Consider the following 15572-nt stretch of genomic DNA (forward strand, 5'->3'; position numbering starts at 1 on the left):
GCCTTATGGCCCTAGGCTGCTCCCGAGACTGCCTTTTCTTGAGGCTCTTCTCTGGATCACTGCCGTCACCACACATCACAGTCCCCCAGGAAGAAGCAGTGTCCCCTGTCTCCCCTGCTTTAACCTTCTAGGCCGTCTGTGGATAATGGGCCCTTCCCAAGGCTGGAACATTCAGTGCATAGCTTTAGTCCCCTTCACTAGTGATGAGGTCAGTTAGTCTGGGCATGGGCCAGTACCTCAGTGTCACCTGGGATCTTGTGAGAAATGCAGGTTTTCAGGCCCTACTCCGGACCTGCTGCACCAGAAACTTGGAACTGGGGTCTAGGAAATTGTGTTCTAATACCCCAGGTGATAACTGATGCAGGTACAGTTAGACAACCACTGGGCTAGAGGTTAACAAAGACAAATACTGAGAGTGATTATTATCTAGCTTATGAAATGTATCTTTCCTCTTCTCACTTTGTCTGCCACAGGGACCCATCTTCCTGGGCTCTGGGCTCTGTCCACAGAACACGCCTGTACACATCAGAATTCTTTTCCTCAGTGTCTACATGTGGAAAGAAAAGGCAGAACCCCTCAAGTCCTACTTTCTGTCCAAGGAACTACTTCTTCACCTTTGTGGTTCATACTAGACTTTGCTGTGTATCCCTCCTGTATGTAATAGTTACTTCTGCTTTACGCCAGCCTCCCTCTCCGTCCCTCCCCCTCCTCGCTCCCCTTGGCAACGCAAGGCTGTTCTCTGTGTCTGCGAGCCTGCTTCTGTTCTGCAGCTAAGTTCATCTGTGCCATAGTTTAGGTGGCACATGTAAGTGATACCATGTGATATTTGTCCGTCTCTTTCTGACTTGCTTCACTTAGTGTGATAATCTCTAGCTGTATCCACGTGGCTGCAGATGGTATTATTTCATTCTTCTTTATGGCTGAGTGATAGTCCATTGTACCACACCTTTGTTAACTGTTCATCTGCTGGTGAATATTTAGATTGCGTCCGTGTCTTGCTACTGTGAATAGTGCTGCTGTGAACATAGGGGTGTGCGTATCTTTTTGAGTTAGAGTTTTGTCTGGATGTGTGCCCTGGAGCGGGATTGCTAGATCACATGCTAAGTCTGTTTTTAGTTTTCTGAGGAATTTCCATACTGTTTTCCACACTGGCCGCACCAGCTTACATTCTCACCAACAGAGTAGGAGGTAGGACATGATTTAAAATCGAACTCTGGATGTCAGAATCAGAGCCCACAGTTTACAGGATTTCAGCCTGGCAAGGATCTGAGAATAAAAAAAGATAATGTGATTTTCTAGGTTATACATTGCATTTCTCCTCTCATTTATTTGCGCTATTAATTCTAGTCATTATCATCACATTTAGTACTTAATTATCTACTGTGGGAAACAATATGTGAAAATTTTCAGGAGAATTCTAAAAACAAAAGTAAATCAGGAGATTTCAGCTTTTCAAGTTAGATACCAAAATAGAATTTCTTAGCATCCATTAAAATTGTTGACGCTTTGGAAATAGTCCTATAAAAACAGACAGCAAAAGGTTAGCATTCTAAGAATCTTCCCTTCCTCACTTTCTGAAATAATGCAGAGAGCATCACCTGCTGGTCATAAATAAAATGAGCTTCAATTATATTATTACGCATAGCCTGTTAAAATCAAATTTCCTTCCTCTGACCAGTCTTTGTCCCAAATATAGTGAAACCAGAAGGCTTGAAGAGACTAACATTGCAGCAGTAGTCTTCCTCACGTTAATCTGTCCACACTAAAACATAATTTTTAAGACACAAATGTCTGTTTTCAAGAAGAGAAGTTAATCCTGCCATGTAGAGCTATGTTTTTACTGTTAAACTAATCAACCCATTCTTAGCTTCTGAACCTCAACCTTTTTGTGTATATGGACGTGGTTATCCTATTTTCTGCAAGCAGACTCTTTCTCACAGCTTGATCAGTTCTGCTTTTCATAATAACAAAACCCTGTTTACAGAAATACAACACCAGAGTAGGGGACAAAGGAACTCAGCTCTCTGGTGGCCAGAAACAGCGCATTGCCATAGCTCGCGCCCTTGTTAGACAGCCTCACATCTTGCTTCTGGATGAAGCTACCTCGGCTCTGGACACGGAAAGTGAAAAGGTGAGAATTTAAATTGGCCTCATTCACACTTGAAGCAGCTGTCCTTAGATGGTTTAAATTTGCGCTACTCTCTTCCACAGTAGAGAACAAAATTCAGGCTGATAACGAATTTTGTTACTTTCAGTGGAATTTAAACACTTTCTGTAGCTGTCATTCAAGAGAACTAAGATGAAATGAGGCAGTTAGTCTTAGAGCACACGTGCTCCAAAAGATAGCCCTGGATCACTGTGTATTGATCCAAGAAGCTGCATTCAGGAGGCATGGTCCCATCTCTACTGAGCATCTCCTCAACAACTGTATCAAAAAGTGGAAGCACAGAAAAATGTTTAAACCTGGCTGTTCCTTAAGGTAAATACTAGCTATTGTTTTTAGTTTGAGAAAAAGTTGAGTATTCAGGTATCCAAATGATAATCTCATTCTGAGTTTTGTTTTTTTAAAAATCTTTTATTGGAATACAGTTGTTTTATAATGTTGTACTGAGAATTATTTTTTAATCTTAAAAATACCAAAATTCAAAGAAGCTGTGTTTGGCCCGTGCCTAGGCTTCCTGACTTAACTGTAGTGGTAGACCAGAAGGATGCTGCGTGGCTAAGCCCACTACTGAATGCTTTTAAGTGATCGCAGGGGCTGTATTTATAGTCACAACTTGGAGATAGCCCCTACCCAAGAACTAACCCAAACTAGGATTCGGTATCTTCCAGTGTAACAGATCCCTTGCTTTGTAAAATACGTATTATATCCAACTGATACTGTTAAAGAAGCACTTATCGTTGGATACATTAATAGTGAGGCTTGTTGTGAAGGAGGAATTCAAGGGGAAGGATTATTCTGACCAGAGGTAATTTGTGTGATTATTGAACAGGTGGTCCAAGAAGCCCTGGACAAAGCCCGAGAGGGACGCACCTGCATCGTGATCGCTCACCGGCTGTCCACCATCCAGAACGCAGACTTGATAGTGGTGTTTCAGAATGGCAGAATCAAGGAGCACGGCACACACCAGCAGCTGCTGGCACAGAAAGGCATCTATTTCACCATGGTCAGTGTCCAGGCTGGGACAAAGCGCTAGTGAACGGTGACCATATAAGCTGTCAAATATTGTCTTATAGTACTTTTGTTAAAATATGGCAGTTAATCAAAATTAAAAAGCGAACACCTACCAGAGAAACTATGTAGAGTTACTTCTTTAACATTTCCTGCCACAATGGAAGATCCATCCCACTCTGTTCTGGGTCTTCAGAGACTTTATAATTGAAAGAACAGAAAGAAGCATCACCGACGGGAGTAAATCAGTGGGTTTGCATTAGAAAAGTTATAGAATCATTCAAAGTAGATTTTGTTAATAAAGTGTGTTATTTTTATTTATATTTTCTTATTCGAATTGTAACTGACGACCCTGCTAAAAGATTATAGAAGTAGCAAAAAGTACTGAATGTTTGCATATAGTGCCTATAATAAAACTAAACTTTTATATGAGTCATCTTGTCTGAAGTGCCTGTAAATCTGTCATCTCTCACTTGGACTATTGCAGATCATTTCTGCACTTAAAAAAAGGAATTCCTTAAAAACTCCCATTAATTTTGTAAGAATGGTTAAACTGTGTATTAGTTCCTGTTGTACATGCCTTTTCACATTGGGTTCTAAAAGCCATATGGCTTCTTCCTGAACTTGATCCTGCTGATTCTTGTATTTCCACATTATGCTGACTCTCAGACCAGTCACATAGATCAGTACAGGATTTTAGGGGCTGAAATGGGCAGAGGATGGACAGCTGTGAAGCATGTACTGTCATGTATGTTGGCTATGTTGCATTGGTCTTATTAAGGGGTTTTACAGAATTTTCATCTTTTTGTACTTTTGAGAAATATTTGCATGTATTTATTTGGCTGCGCTGGTCTTAGCTGCAGCATGTGGGACCTTCGATCTTCATTGCGGCACGTGGGATCTGTTTGCGGCATTCACACTCTTAGTTGCAGCGTGTAGGATCCAGTTCCCAGACCAGGGATCAAACCCAAGCCCCTTTGTCTTGGGAGCACAGAGTCTTAACCACTGGACTACCAAGAATTTCTTTTTTGCACTTTTAACAATAAAATTCTTCTGCTTTGATATTGAATCACTTTTTCCAATAAACTGGTCTCTTCCAAATTGATCCTTCTGGTGGCAGATTAAAATGTGCCCTAAGTTTAAATGCAATCAGAAAATGGTGCTCCGACTACAAAAAAGCCAAAAAGCACTATAAACATGACTGAAAGGCACAAGCTGGGAGCAATATTTGCCATATTTATTATGAACAATTGGTATCCTGAAAATACAAAGAATTTTAAAAGGAACAAAAATGCCATCACCTCCAAGGAAAAATGGGAAGAGAACATGGTCCAGAAACTCCCAAAGAAGAAACGCTGGAGAAAGTGCACGGTCCCAAAGAAATGCAGATTAAAATGACAGACCCTTCAGTAGTGACATCAGCCTTGTGGCAGAATAAGGCATCTGCCCTCTTTGTTTTGCCCTCAGTGACAGTAATTTGGCATTGAACCATGAACAGAAGTACCGTCTGGGAGCTGTGGCATCCAACACCCTGTGCCAGGGGGACCTGAGAGGAGTCTTGCTTCCCCACAAGTCGACTAATAGGGATACAGACTTGGGCCCTGACTGGACCCTGAAATAGCCTGTGAACTGGCTGGAGCAGCCCATCCCGCCCCCCACCAGCCTTGGTCCAGTAGCCCCTGGAAAACACTGTCTAAAACAGTCACCCACAGACCAGAGAGCCTTTGAGAAGTCCAGGCTTCCAGAAGAGACGTTTCAGCCCGCCTTTGGAGCCCAAAACTGAGTTTGGATGCTCTGAGAGAGCAAGAGGTGCAGCTTCACTTGACGTGCACCACCCCGCCCCCAAGGGGACCCAGCTCAGGGCTGGAGAGAGAGCCTGCAACTTCTCTCAGGGAAAGTGAGAGCTTGTGGGTGACACGTGCTTCCCAGTCCGTGCGGGAGGCTGCCAAAGAAGCTCATTTCTCTCTCCCCACATCCGGAGTCCTGAAACATGGACTGCATGACTGGGAGGCAGGGAGAGATGGAGATGGCAGGTAGCCACCTCAGGGCATTGAAGGCACACGGGTCCAGCTGACCGCACTCAAGAAGCTTGTCCTGAAGCTGCAGGGGATGCCTCACCTGCAGTGCTCAGCATATGCTGTGCTGTGCTTAGTCGCTCAGTCGTGTCCGACTCTTTGCGACCCCATGGGCTGTAGACTGCCTGGCTCTTAAGTTCATGGGATTCTCCTGGGAAGAATATTGGAGTGGGTTGCCATTTCCTCCTCCAGGGGATCTTCCTGACCCAGGGCTCAAACCCAGGTCTTCTGCATTGCAGGCGGATTCTTTAGCATCTGAGCCATAGCGCTCAGGATACCTCCCCCACGAATAGCCCCTGACCCTGTGGCCAGCTCCCTGTGTGCTCCCCACAGCAGTGGCAAGAGCAGGACCTGGCTGATGACTGGTGAGCACACACAGACGCTGAGCCAAATCTGCCGGCTAGGGAGAAACCCCAAACTTGAGCTTTAGTGCCACCTTTGGCAAAACAGGAGGAAGACAGCCAGTACATGGCCAGATGCACTGCTGATCAAGAGAAGACATATAAGCCTAAGGGTTCTGCCACAAGAGGGAGCAAGAAGAGTGGATGAGGCGCAGTCAGAGGAAGTCAGAAAGCCTCAGAATCACTGGCAGGGCTGATGGAAGATACTTCTCTCCTGAACCAGTTAATAAAGACAGGAGAAGGTGAATATTACTTCAGATGGGAGGACTGCAATGCAGACTTCAAGGGACATGAAAAATCAAGGAACCGTAATACCACCAAAGGGTGACAATGGGAAAGCGGCCCTCTGTAATGGCGGAGCGTGGTGGGGACGGGGGAGACGGTGAGCAATTCAACCCCGGGGAGCTCAGGATGGCTCAACAGCAGGCCTTGAGATTCCGAGGCCCAGCTCCCCCACCAAACGCAGTGATGCGAGGCCCACCACCTCTGATGCGACCTCCTCCACCTTTTGGTATGATGCGAGGCCCTCCACCACCACCTCGGCCCCCCATTTGGACGTCCCCTTTTGATCCTAATATGCCACCAATGCCTCCTCCAGGAGGGATTCCTCCACCTATGGGCCCTCCACACCTTCAGAGACCACCTTTCATGCCTCCACCCATGGGAACCATGCCTCCTCCTCCTGGTATGATGTTTCCACCAGGAATGCCTCCTGTGACTGCTCCTGGAACTCCAGCACTGCCTCCTACTGAGGAGATATGGGTTGAAAATAAAACTCCAGATGGGAAGGTTTATTATTATAATGCTCGGACACGTGAATCTGCATGGACCAAGCCAGATGGAGTTAAGGTTATTCAACAGTCAGAACTGATGCCTATGCTTGCAGCCCAGGCGCAGGTTCAGGCCCAAGCACAGGCCCAGGCACAAGCACAAGCTCAGGCCCAGGCCTAGGCCCAGGCTCAGGCGCAAGTGCAAGTGCAGGCGCAAGCAGTTGGTGCTCCCACCCCCACGACCAGTAGCCCAGCACCTGCAGTATCTACCTCCACATCATCATCAACCCCATCCTCTACCACTTCCACCACCACAACTGCCTCTTCAGTTTCGCAGACGGTATCAAAGTTTCCAGTTTTTCTAATTGAGGAGGCAAGAAAATGCATGTGAAACAATTAGAAAATAGTGTGCAGAGTTATACAGCGAAGCTAGAAGCTATAAGAATTCAAGAAAACGGAGAGACAACACCCACAACACAAGATCAGACCCCAAGCTCTGCCGTTTCCGTTGCCACGCCTACAGTTAGTGTTTCAGCTCCTGCTCCTACAGCCACGCCTGTGCAAACCGTTCCTCAGCCGCACCGCAGACGTTGCCGCCTGCTGTTCCGCATTCAGTGCCTCAGCCAGCAGCAGCAATCCCTGCTTTTCCTCCTGTCATGGTGCCTCCGTTCCGAGTCCCCTTCCCGGCATGCCAATTCCACTTCCAGGTGTATTGCCAGGAATGGCCCCTCCTATCGTACCTATGATACATCCCCAGGTTGCTATTGCAGCTTCACCTGCTACCTTAGCTGGAGCAACAGCAGTTTCTGAGTGGACTGAATATAAAACAGCAGATGGGAAGACATATTATTATAATAATAGAACATTAGAATCAACCTGGGAAAAACCCCAAGAGCTAAAGGAAAAAGAAAAACTAGAGGAGAAGATTAAAGAACCAATCAAAGAACCTTCTGAAGAACCTCTGCCAGTGGAGACGGAGGAGGAGGATCCTAAAGAAGAGCCAATAAAGGAGATAAAGGAGGAGCCCAAAGAAGAAGAGATGACTGAGGAAGAAAAAGCTGCCCAGAAGGCAAAGCCAGTAGCTACTACCCCTATTCCTGGTACTCCGTGGTGTGTTGTTTGCACTGGTGATGAGAGGGTCTTCTTTTATAATCCTACCACCCGTCTTTCTATGTGGGACCGACCCGATGATCTGATTGGAAGGGCAGATGTTGACAAAATTATTCAAGAGCCCCCTCATAAAAAAGGAATGGAAGAAGTGAAGAAACTAAGGCACCCAACTCCGACAATGCTGTCCATCCAAAAGTGGCAGTTCTCTATGAGTGCAATTAAAGAAGAACAAGAATTAATGGAAGAAATGAATGAAGATGAACCTGTTAAAGCCAAAAAACGGAAGAGAGACGATAATAAAGACATTGATTCAGAGAAAGAAGCTGCCATGGAAGCTGAAATTAAAGCTGCCCGAGAAAGGGCCATTGTCCCTCTGGAGGCCCGAATGAAGCAGTTCAAGGACATGCTGCTAGAGAGAGGGGTGTCTGCTTTTTCAACATGGGAGAAGGAGTTGCACAAGATAGTTTTTGATCCTCGGTACTTACTGCTCAATCCTAAAGAGAGAAAACAGGTATTTGATCAGTATGTAAAGACCAGGGCAGAGGAAGAACGCAGGGAAAAGAAAAACAAAATAATGCAAGCCAAGGAAGAGTTCAAAAAAATGATGGAGGAAGCAAAATTTAATCCGAGAGTTACATTTAGTGAATTTGCAGCCAAGCATGCTAAAGATTCAAGATTTAAAGCAATTGAAAAGATGAAAGATCGAGAAGCCTTGTTTAATGAATTTGTGGCAGCTGCAAGGAAGAAAGAGAAAGAAGATTCGACGACAAGAGGTGAGAAGATTAAATCGGATTTCTTTGAACTACTATCTAATCATCACTTGGACAGTCAGTCTCGATGGAGCAAAGTAAAAGATAAAGTAGAAAGTGATCCACGTTACAAAGCAGTGGATAGTTCATCCATGAGAGAAGACCTTTTCAAACAGTACATTGAAAAAATAGCCAATAATTTAGACTCAGAAAAAGAAAAGGAACTTGAAAGGCAAGCCCGCATTGAGGCAAGCCTTCGAGAACGAGAGAGAGAGGTTCAGAAAGCTCATTCAGAACAAACAAAAGAAATAGACCGAGAGAGAGAACAGCACAAACGAGAAGAAGCTATCCAGAATTTCAAGGCTCTTCTGTCTGATATGGTACGTTCTTCAGATGTGTCCTGGTCTGATACTCGGAGAACTCTACGGAAAGATCACCGCGGGGAATCTGGATCCTTGTTGGAAAGAGAGGAGAAAGAGAAGCTTTTTAATGAACACATTGAAGCACTTACCAAAAAGAAGAGGGAGCACTTTAGGCAACTTTTGGATGAAACTTCTGCAATTACCTTAACATCCACATGGAAAGAAGTTAAAAAAATCATTAAGGAAGATCCTCGGTGCATTAAATTCTCCTCCAGTGACAGGAAAAAACAAAATCAGAGACAAATACATCACAGCCAAAGCTGACTTCAGGACACTTTTGAAAGAGACCAAATTTATAACATATAGTTAATTTAGTGAAAGATGTGAAAGTGAAAAAGGTTGTGAAAGATGCTGGGATTGGCAGCCCCGCAGACTGAAGTCCTCTGTTCATCCACAGAACAGATCCAAAAAGCTAATCCAGGAATCTGACCAGCACCTGAAAGACATAGAAAAAATTTTGCAGAACGACAAACGGTATCTAGTACTAGACTGTGTGCCAGAGGAGAGGCGTAAACTGATTGTGGCGTATGTGGATGACCTGGATCGCCGGGGTCCACCCCCACCTCCCACAGCGTCAGAGCCCACAAGACGATCAACAAAATAATTTGCAATACTCTTCCACAGGGTGTCTGTTCATTCAAAACGCTTGCATGAGCCAGTTTTCAGGTTTTTAGATGTATGTGCATTAGTCAGACTATTGCAGAACCATCTGATGAGCAGAAGGAGAAGCATCCGTGAACAGTTTCTGAACAGAGAACACTTTGGAAATATTTATGCTTTTCTTTGTATGGCATGACTGACTTACATACTCAAATATAGGCTGTCTCTAGTAAATCTAAAATCTTAAAGCTAAAAAATCATCCTTTTATGAGATGTGGAGGTCAGTGACTTTTGGTGATGTTCTTTCTAGCAGTGTTATAATACATGCAAGATGTAAGAGCATTTGTGGTTTGAACTTGCAAGATGCAAATACTACAGATTTCCCCCCCAAAAAACCTAAGTTAGGGTTTGTTTGTTTTGATTTTGTTTTTTAAAGCGGGCAAAAGAAAAAACACTGAAAATTGAATTATCTTCCAGAGGCTAAGATTATTATAATGGACATACTTTGACCTTTGTCTCTAAAGAATAGTTTCATTTGTTCACTTATGTGCTTTGATTATCCCCTTTGAATTATAGGCCAAGTCTTGTTGTTTAGCCTAAGAGAAGATTTATTTAGGAATTTCTTCTCAGGTATGGAGCCACAGTCATAACTAACATGTTGGCCAGACTAGGACTGCTGGTTAAACACATTTTATTCACCATTAAGTGATCTTTATCAATATTCTGGATTAGACAACAAATTACCTTTCTTGGATGTTCCTTGTAAACTATACTCCTATTTGAATGTTAATTTTTGTTTCTAAAGTTTAATTTTAAGATGTTTGAATGTTCAGTTTATGTATTTGAACTATAATAAACCAACCCTTTTATTAAAAAAAAAGGGTGACAATGTTGACAGAACTTTAGCTAGAAATAAAAGCAGAGCAATCAAGTAAATTGGAAGTGAAAGAGAAATGACAGCTGATACCACAGAAATAGGTTCATAAGAGATTACTATCAACAGCTATATGCCAACAAGTTGAATAATGTTAGGATAAACTGATAAATTCTTAGAAACATACACCATATCAAGACTGAATCAGAAATCACAAATCTGAATAGACCAATAATGAGTGAGGAGATTAAGTCAGTAAACCAGAACCTCCCAACAAAGAAAGGCCCAGAACCAGGTGGCTTCATTGGTGAGTTCTACCAAACATTTAAAGAATAACACCAATCTTTCTCAAACTCTTTCAAGAAATGGAGGAGGAGGGAACACTTCCAAAGTCATTTTACAAGGCCCGCATTGTCCTGATTAAAACGTCAAATAAAAACACTACAAGAAAACTACAGATGAATATGGGTGATCAATATAGGTGCAAAAATTCTTGACAAAGTACTTGCAAACTGAATTTATCAGCACATTATAGGGATCATACAGCATGATCAAGGGGTTTATTGAAAGGTTAATAGGGTAGCAGAGATGTGCCTGCAAACGGGTCTCTGCTCGGGCTGAGCGTCCTTGCAAACGAGGCATTCTGCCAAAGAGTCTGGACACAGCCTTGAGTTTAATGGTCCCTTGCAAACGAGGGGAGCATTCCTTCTTGAGATAAGAAGGAGATGAGGGCTTTGGGCAGACTCTGCAGTAGACAGGGATTTCACTCCTTTGCTATATGATAACATGTATGCACCTGCGCTGTGCTGAAAAGGCTTATTCATGCAGTCTGGAATTCTGCCTAGGGGCTTTTATAATAAACGACAATTAGTTTTTTGCCCAGTTCTGTTCCTCCGGCTGGAGTGTGCATCTGTCTTTTGTGTGTGTCTTGTTTCATGTCATTTCACTCGTAATCTCCAACAGTTTATCCCTAGAATAGAAGGATAGTTCAACATAGGCAAATCAATAGTTTATTAATTAATTCTATTAAAATGAATAAAATGGAAAATAAAAATCAGATCATCTTAAGAGATGTAGAAAAGAATTTGAGGAAATACAACATCCTTTCATAACAAAAAATTTTCAACAAATTGGACATCGAGGGAATATGTTGTTCAGTCACTAAGTTGTGTCTGAGTCTGCGACCCCATGGACTGTAGCCTGCCAGGCTCCTCTGTCCGTGGGATTTTCCAGGCAAGAATACTGGAATGGGTTGCCATGTCCTCCTCCAGGGCGTCTTCCTGAGCCATGGATTGAACCTGCATCTCCCGTGTCTCCTGCATTCCAGGCAGATTCTTTACCTCTGCGCCACCAGGGAAGCCGTAGAGGGAATATACCTTAACAGAATAAAGGCCATATGTCATAAGCCTACAGCTTAACATCATACTCATTGGTGGAAGATTAAAAGCTTTTTCTCTAAGATCAGGAATGAGATAAGAGTCCCCACTCTTGACTCCTAGTCACCATAGTGCTGAGCATTCTAACCAGAGTAATCTGGCAAGAAAATAAATAAAAGGCATCTACATCAGAAAGGAAGAAGTTAGCTTGTCTTTGCAGATGATAGGATCGTATACACATACAGAAAACCCTAAGGATTCTACCGAAAAATGTCTTTCTCCCCATGGCTGCTTTCACGCAGCATAATGCCCTCCAGATTCATCTGTGTTGCCGCAGATGGCAGGGTTTCCTTCTTACGGCTGAACAATATTCCATTGTAAGCATTCACTGTGTTTTCCTTACCCGGTCGTCCCTTGATGGGTACTTGGTTTCTGTATCTTGGCTATTGTGAGTAACGTGACAGTGAATATACAGTGCTGACTTTGTTTCTTTCAGGTGCACACCCAGGAGCGGAACTGCTGTATCCTGTGGTAGTTCTAGTTTTAATTTTTTTAAAATGTGTTTTGTGGCTGCGCTGGGTCTTCACTGTGGCGCTCAGGCTCTCTGTGGTGGTGCACGGGCTTAGTGGCCCCGAAGCCTGTGGGATCCTTGTTCCCGACCAGGATAGAGAGCACGTCGCTTGCATTGGAAGTGGCTTCTCAGCCACTGGGCCACCAGGGAAGGCCCTGGTGTTTATCTCTGAGAAACCTTCACACTTTTTTCCTAATTTGAAGCCACCAAAGTTGTGATAACTGGTTACAGTAGCCTTGGGAAACTAACAGAAACCTCAGATCAGGGAAGCTAAACATGATGCGTTTATTTTATTTTTACTTTTAAAAAGAAGGGATGAGGCTCTGAGTTGGGCTAGTGAGAAGAGGGAAGCACAGGTGGCTATGAGAAATATCCAGAGTCTAGATATGAACGGTGGAGGGAGGGGAAGAAACTGGCTAGGAGAATGCTGTGACACGGATGGAGGTGAACAGCTCTTTTAGGAGGAAGATTGTTTGTGTGGCTTGAAGGTGACATCTTGGTAGAAGGTTTTTTAGAGTGTGGCCCCTGGTTACCAACTAAACCCAGACGGGTCCCACTGTGTGCTGTTTGCTTGAAATCAGCTGTTTTATTTTCTTCGTTCCATCCTAGGATTACCCAGCTCTGTCCAACTTTAAACAATGATGATGATTTTTTTGTTCACCAGAATGAACTTCTGAATTTAGGGCAAAATGTGCTTCTGTTTCCTGATGCACACAGCAGCCGTTTGTTCCCAGGTCTCAGTGAGAAGAAGTGTTTTTGAGTCCTTTTTCTTACTCGCATCTTCATTTCAGATGCCTGCTTCGAGCTTATGAACCTTTTGAGGAAAGGATTGTGTCTTTGCATCACTTTGCTCTTTTGTCTGGCGCTGTCCTTAGGATATACTCAGTCAGGCTCAGTAAGTGTCTGCTCTTCTGCTAAGTTTTTTAAAAAATCTAGTATGTACCTTCCTCTCTGTTACTTTTGTTTTATCAAAAATTAAGATCTAAAAGTGATGGGTTAATGTAAGATACATTAAGAGTAGTCTTATGTAAGTAAGGCCATATAGTTTCACATAGAAAATGAGGAGGGAAGCCCATGATTACCATAAGACCTGTCACCCAGCTCTACTCCACCAAATAAAGGGGAAGCCTTTTAGGAGTTGTGTCCATAATTTTGTAAAAGAAAAAATATTTTTATGGAGTAAGAGTAGTCTGATAACAGTATGATACCAATATCAACGTCCTGGATTTGATTTTGTATTCTCCAGGGGATCTTCCTGACCCAGGGATTGAACCTGGGTCTTCTGCATTGCGAGCAGATTCTTTATTGTCTGAGCCACCAGGGAAGCCCTGTTATAGTTGTTATAGTTGTTCAGTTCAGTTTAGTTCAGTTCAGTTGCTCAGTCATGCGACCCCATGAATCGCACCACGCCAGGCCTCCCTATCCATCACCAACCCCCGGAGTTCACTCAGACTTGCGTCCATCGAGTCAGTGATGCCATCCAGCCATCTCATCCTCTGTCATCCCCTTCTCCTCCTGCCCCCAATCCCTCCCAGTATCAGGGTCTTTTCCAAAGAGTCAACTCTTCACATGAGGTGGCCAAAGTACTGGAGTTTCAGCTTCAGCATCATTCCAAAGAAATCCCAGGGCTGATGTCCTTCAGAATGGACTTGCTGGATTTCCTTGTAGTCCAAGGGACTCTCAAGAGTCTTCTCCAACACCACAGTTCAAAAGCATCAATTCTTCAGCGCTCAGCCTTCTTCACAGTCCAACTCTCACATCCGTACATGACTACTGGAAAAACCATAGCCTTGACTAGACGGACCTTTGTTGGCAAAGTAATGTCTCTGCTTTTCAATATGCTATTTAGGTTGGTCATAACTTTTCTTCCAAAGAGTAAGCGTCTTTTAATTTCATGGCTGCAGTCACCATCTGCAGTGATTTTGGAGCCCAAAAAACTAAAGTCTGACACTGTTTCTACTGTTTACCCATCTATTTCCCATGAAGTGATGGGACCAGATGCCATGATCTTCATTTTCTGAATGTTGAGCTTAGAGCCAACTTTTTCACTCTCCTCTTACACTTTCATCAAGAGGCTTTTGAGTTCCTCTTTAATTTCTGCCATAAAGGTGGTGTCATCTGCATATCTGAGGTTATTGATATTTCTCCCAGCAATCTTGATTCCAGCTTGTGCTTCTTTCAGACCAGCGTTTCTCATGATGTACTCTGCATAGAATTTAAATAAGCAGGGTGACAATATACAGCCTTGACATACTCCTTTTCCTATTTGGAACCAGTCTGTTTTTCCATGTCCAGTTCTAACTGTTGCTTCCTGACCTGCTGTCATTTAGGGAGGCTGGATGAGGGGTACACAGGACTCTACAATTTTTGCAACTTGCTGTGGGTCTATGATTATTCAACAACAAAAGGTTAAAGGTAGAATCATATGGTGAAACTTACAGATCTGCTGCTCTTCAAGTGCTGATTATGTGGGCTAAAATGAAAAATGAGTTACCCAAGAAGTGGTGTGAGTGGAGAAGACAGGCCCTGGGGATGAAGGGCCAGCATTTCAGGTGGAGGAATTTCAGCCTCTACTCTGATTTCAGTAGAGCCTTTCAGCCGCTACTTAAAAGCCCCTGAATGGGGATGACCCAGAAAGATGTTATGGGGAGGGAGGTGGGAGGGGGGTTCATGTTTGGGAATGCATGTAAGAATTAAAGATTTTAAAATTTAAAAAATAAAAAACTAAAAAAAAAAAAAAAAAAAAGCCCCTGAAGCACACACAGCAGGATGTTGCGGCTGGAGCTGGCTGAGCCAGGCAGAGCGGCAGGAAGCACTGCCGCCTTCCTCTGGGAGCCCTACTGACAAAATGCAGTTCGGGAGTGTGGTAAGCTGAGGGTCAGGTCTTGAGCTATGATTGCCTTTCCCTGTCAGAACCTAGCCAGCGTGCCATAGGAAGCAGCCCGAGATACGTGGGCCGGCCACATGACGTGACTCAGCAGAGCCCACAGCCATGATCAAGTGGCAGCCACGTGAGGGGGTACCACAGACTGCAGCCCATTCAAGCCTCTAGATGACCGGCTCCAGCTAGCACCTAACTGCATCCTCATGGGACGAGACCCACCCCCTATGCCCAGTCAATCCACAGAACCATGAGTCATAAAAACCAGTATTTTAAGCCAATCAATAACTAGAGCGAGTAATAGCCCTCTGAGTTGGAAAGCCTATAAAGGACTTTTACTTACCTTAACTCTTGAAAACTTCAAAAGTATCCTGTAGGCTGTAACAACAGCCCAATCAGCATCTTGCACATTGGAAATCCTCACTAAGAATGTCTGTTAAGTGAAAACAACAAAAGATCTGTTGATCTTAGAAGAGAGATCAGACAAGGGATTTTCAGGAGTGCCGTCTGTAACTTTAGTCCTTTGTCCCACTTGGCACTCGTAACACCAAGGTGAAAGACCTCTGCTCTT

The 15572-nt window shown here is 43.8% G+C and overlaps 2 protein-coding genes and 1 long non-coding RNA gene across 9 annotated transcripts in view; 2 read left to right on the forward strand and 1 right to left on the reverse strand.

Moving 5' to 3' along the window:
• The window catches only part of ABCB1 (ATP-binding cassette, sub-family B (MDR/TAP), member 1), a 101642-nt gene extending 98038 nt beyond the window's left edge, over window positions 1-3604 (forward strand). For 6 of the 7 annotated variants that reach the window (XM_042248304.2, XM_042248303.2, XM_042248305.1 and 3 more), the window contains 2 exons: window positions 1985-2131; window positions 2994-3604. In XM_042248304.2, coding sequence (XP_042104238.1) covers window positions 1985-2131; window positions 2994-3197 — 351 coding nt within the window. In that variant the 3' untranslated portion in view covers window positions 3198-3604. 7 annotated transcript variants of the gene reach the window in all.
• A 2262-nt stretch (window positions 3605-5866) lies between these two features.
• LOC101110128 (transcription elongation regulator 1-like) lies at window positions 5867-10104 on the forward strand. Its single transcript, XM_060414581.1, is given in 5 exon segments — window positions 5867-6792; window positions 6795-6998; window positions 7001-7090; window positions 7093-8929; window positions 8931-10104. Coding segments are annotated over 5 exon segments (3024 nt in total). The 5' UTR covers window positions 5867-5978; the 3' UTR covers window positions 9010-10104.
• A 1063-nt stretch (window positions 10105-11167) lies between these two features.
• Window positions 11168-15516, reverse strand: LOC132659674 (uncharacterized). Its single transcript, XR_009600343.1, has 2 exons — window positions 15345-15516; window positions 11168-11549 (listed from the first exon to the last, which is right to left on the reverse strand). It is a non-coding gene; the product is annotated as an uncharacterized LOC132659674 (long non-coding RNA).
• Window positions 15517-15572: the final 56 nt, after the last annotated feature.

Source organism: Ovis aries, chromosome 4 (assembly GCF_016772045.2).
Source record: "Ovis aries strain OAR_USU_Benz2616 breed Rambouillet chromosome 4, ARS-UI_Ramb_v3.0, whole genome shotgun sequence".
NCBI classification, from domain to species: Eukaryota; Metazoa; Chordata; class Mammalia; order Artiodactyla; family Bovidae; genus Ovis; species Ovis aries.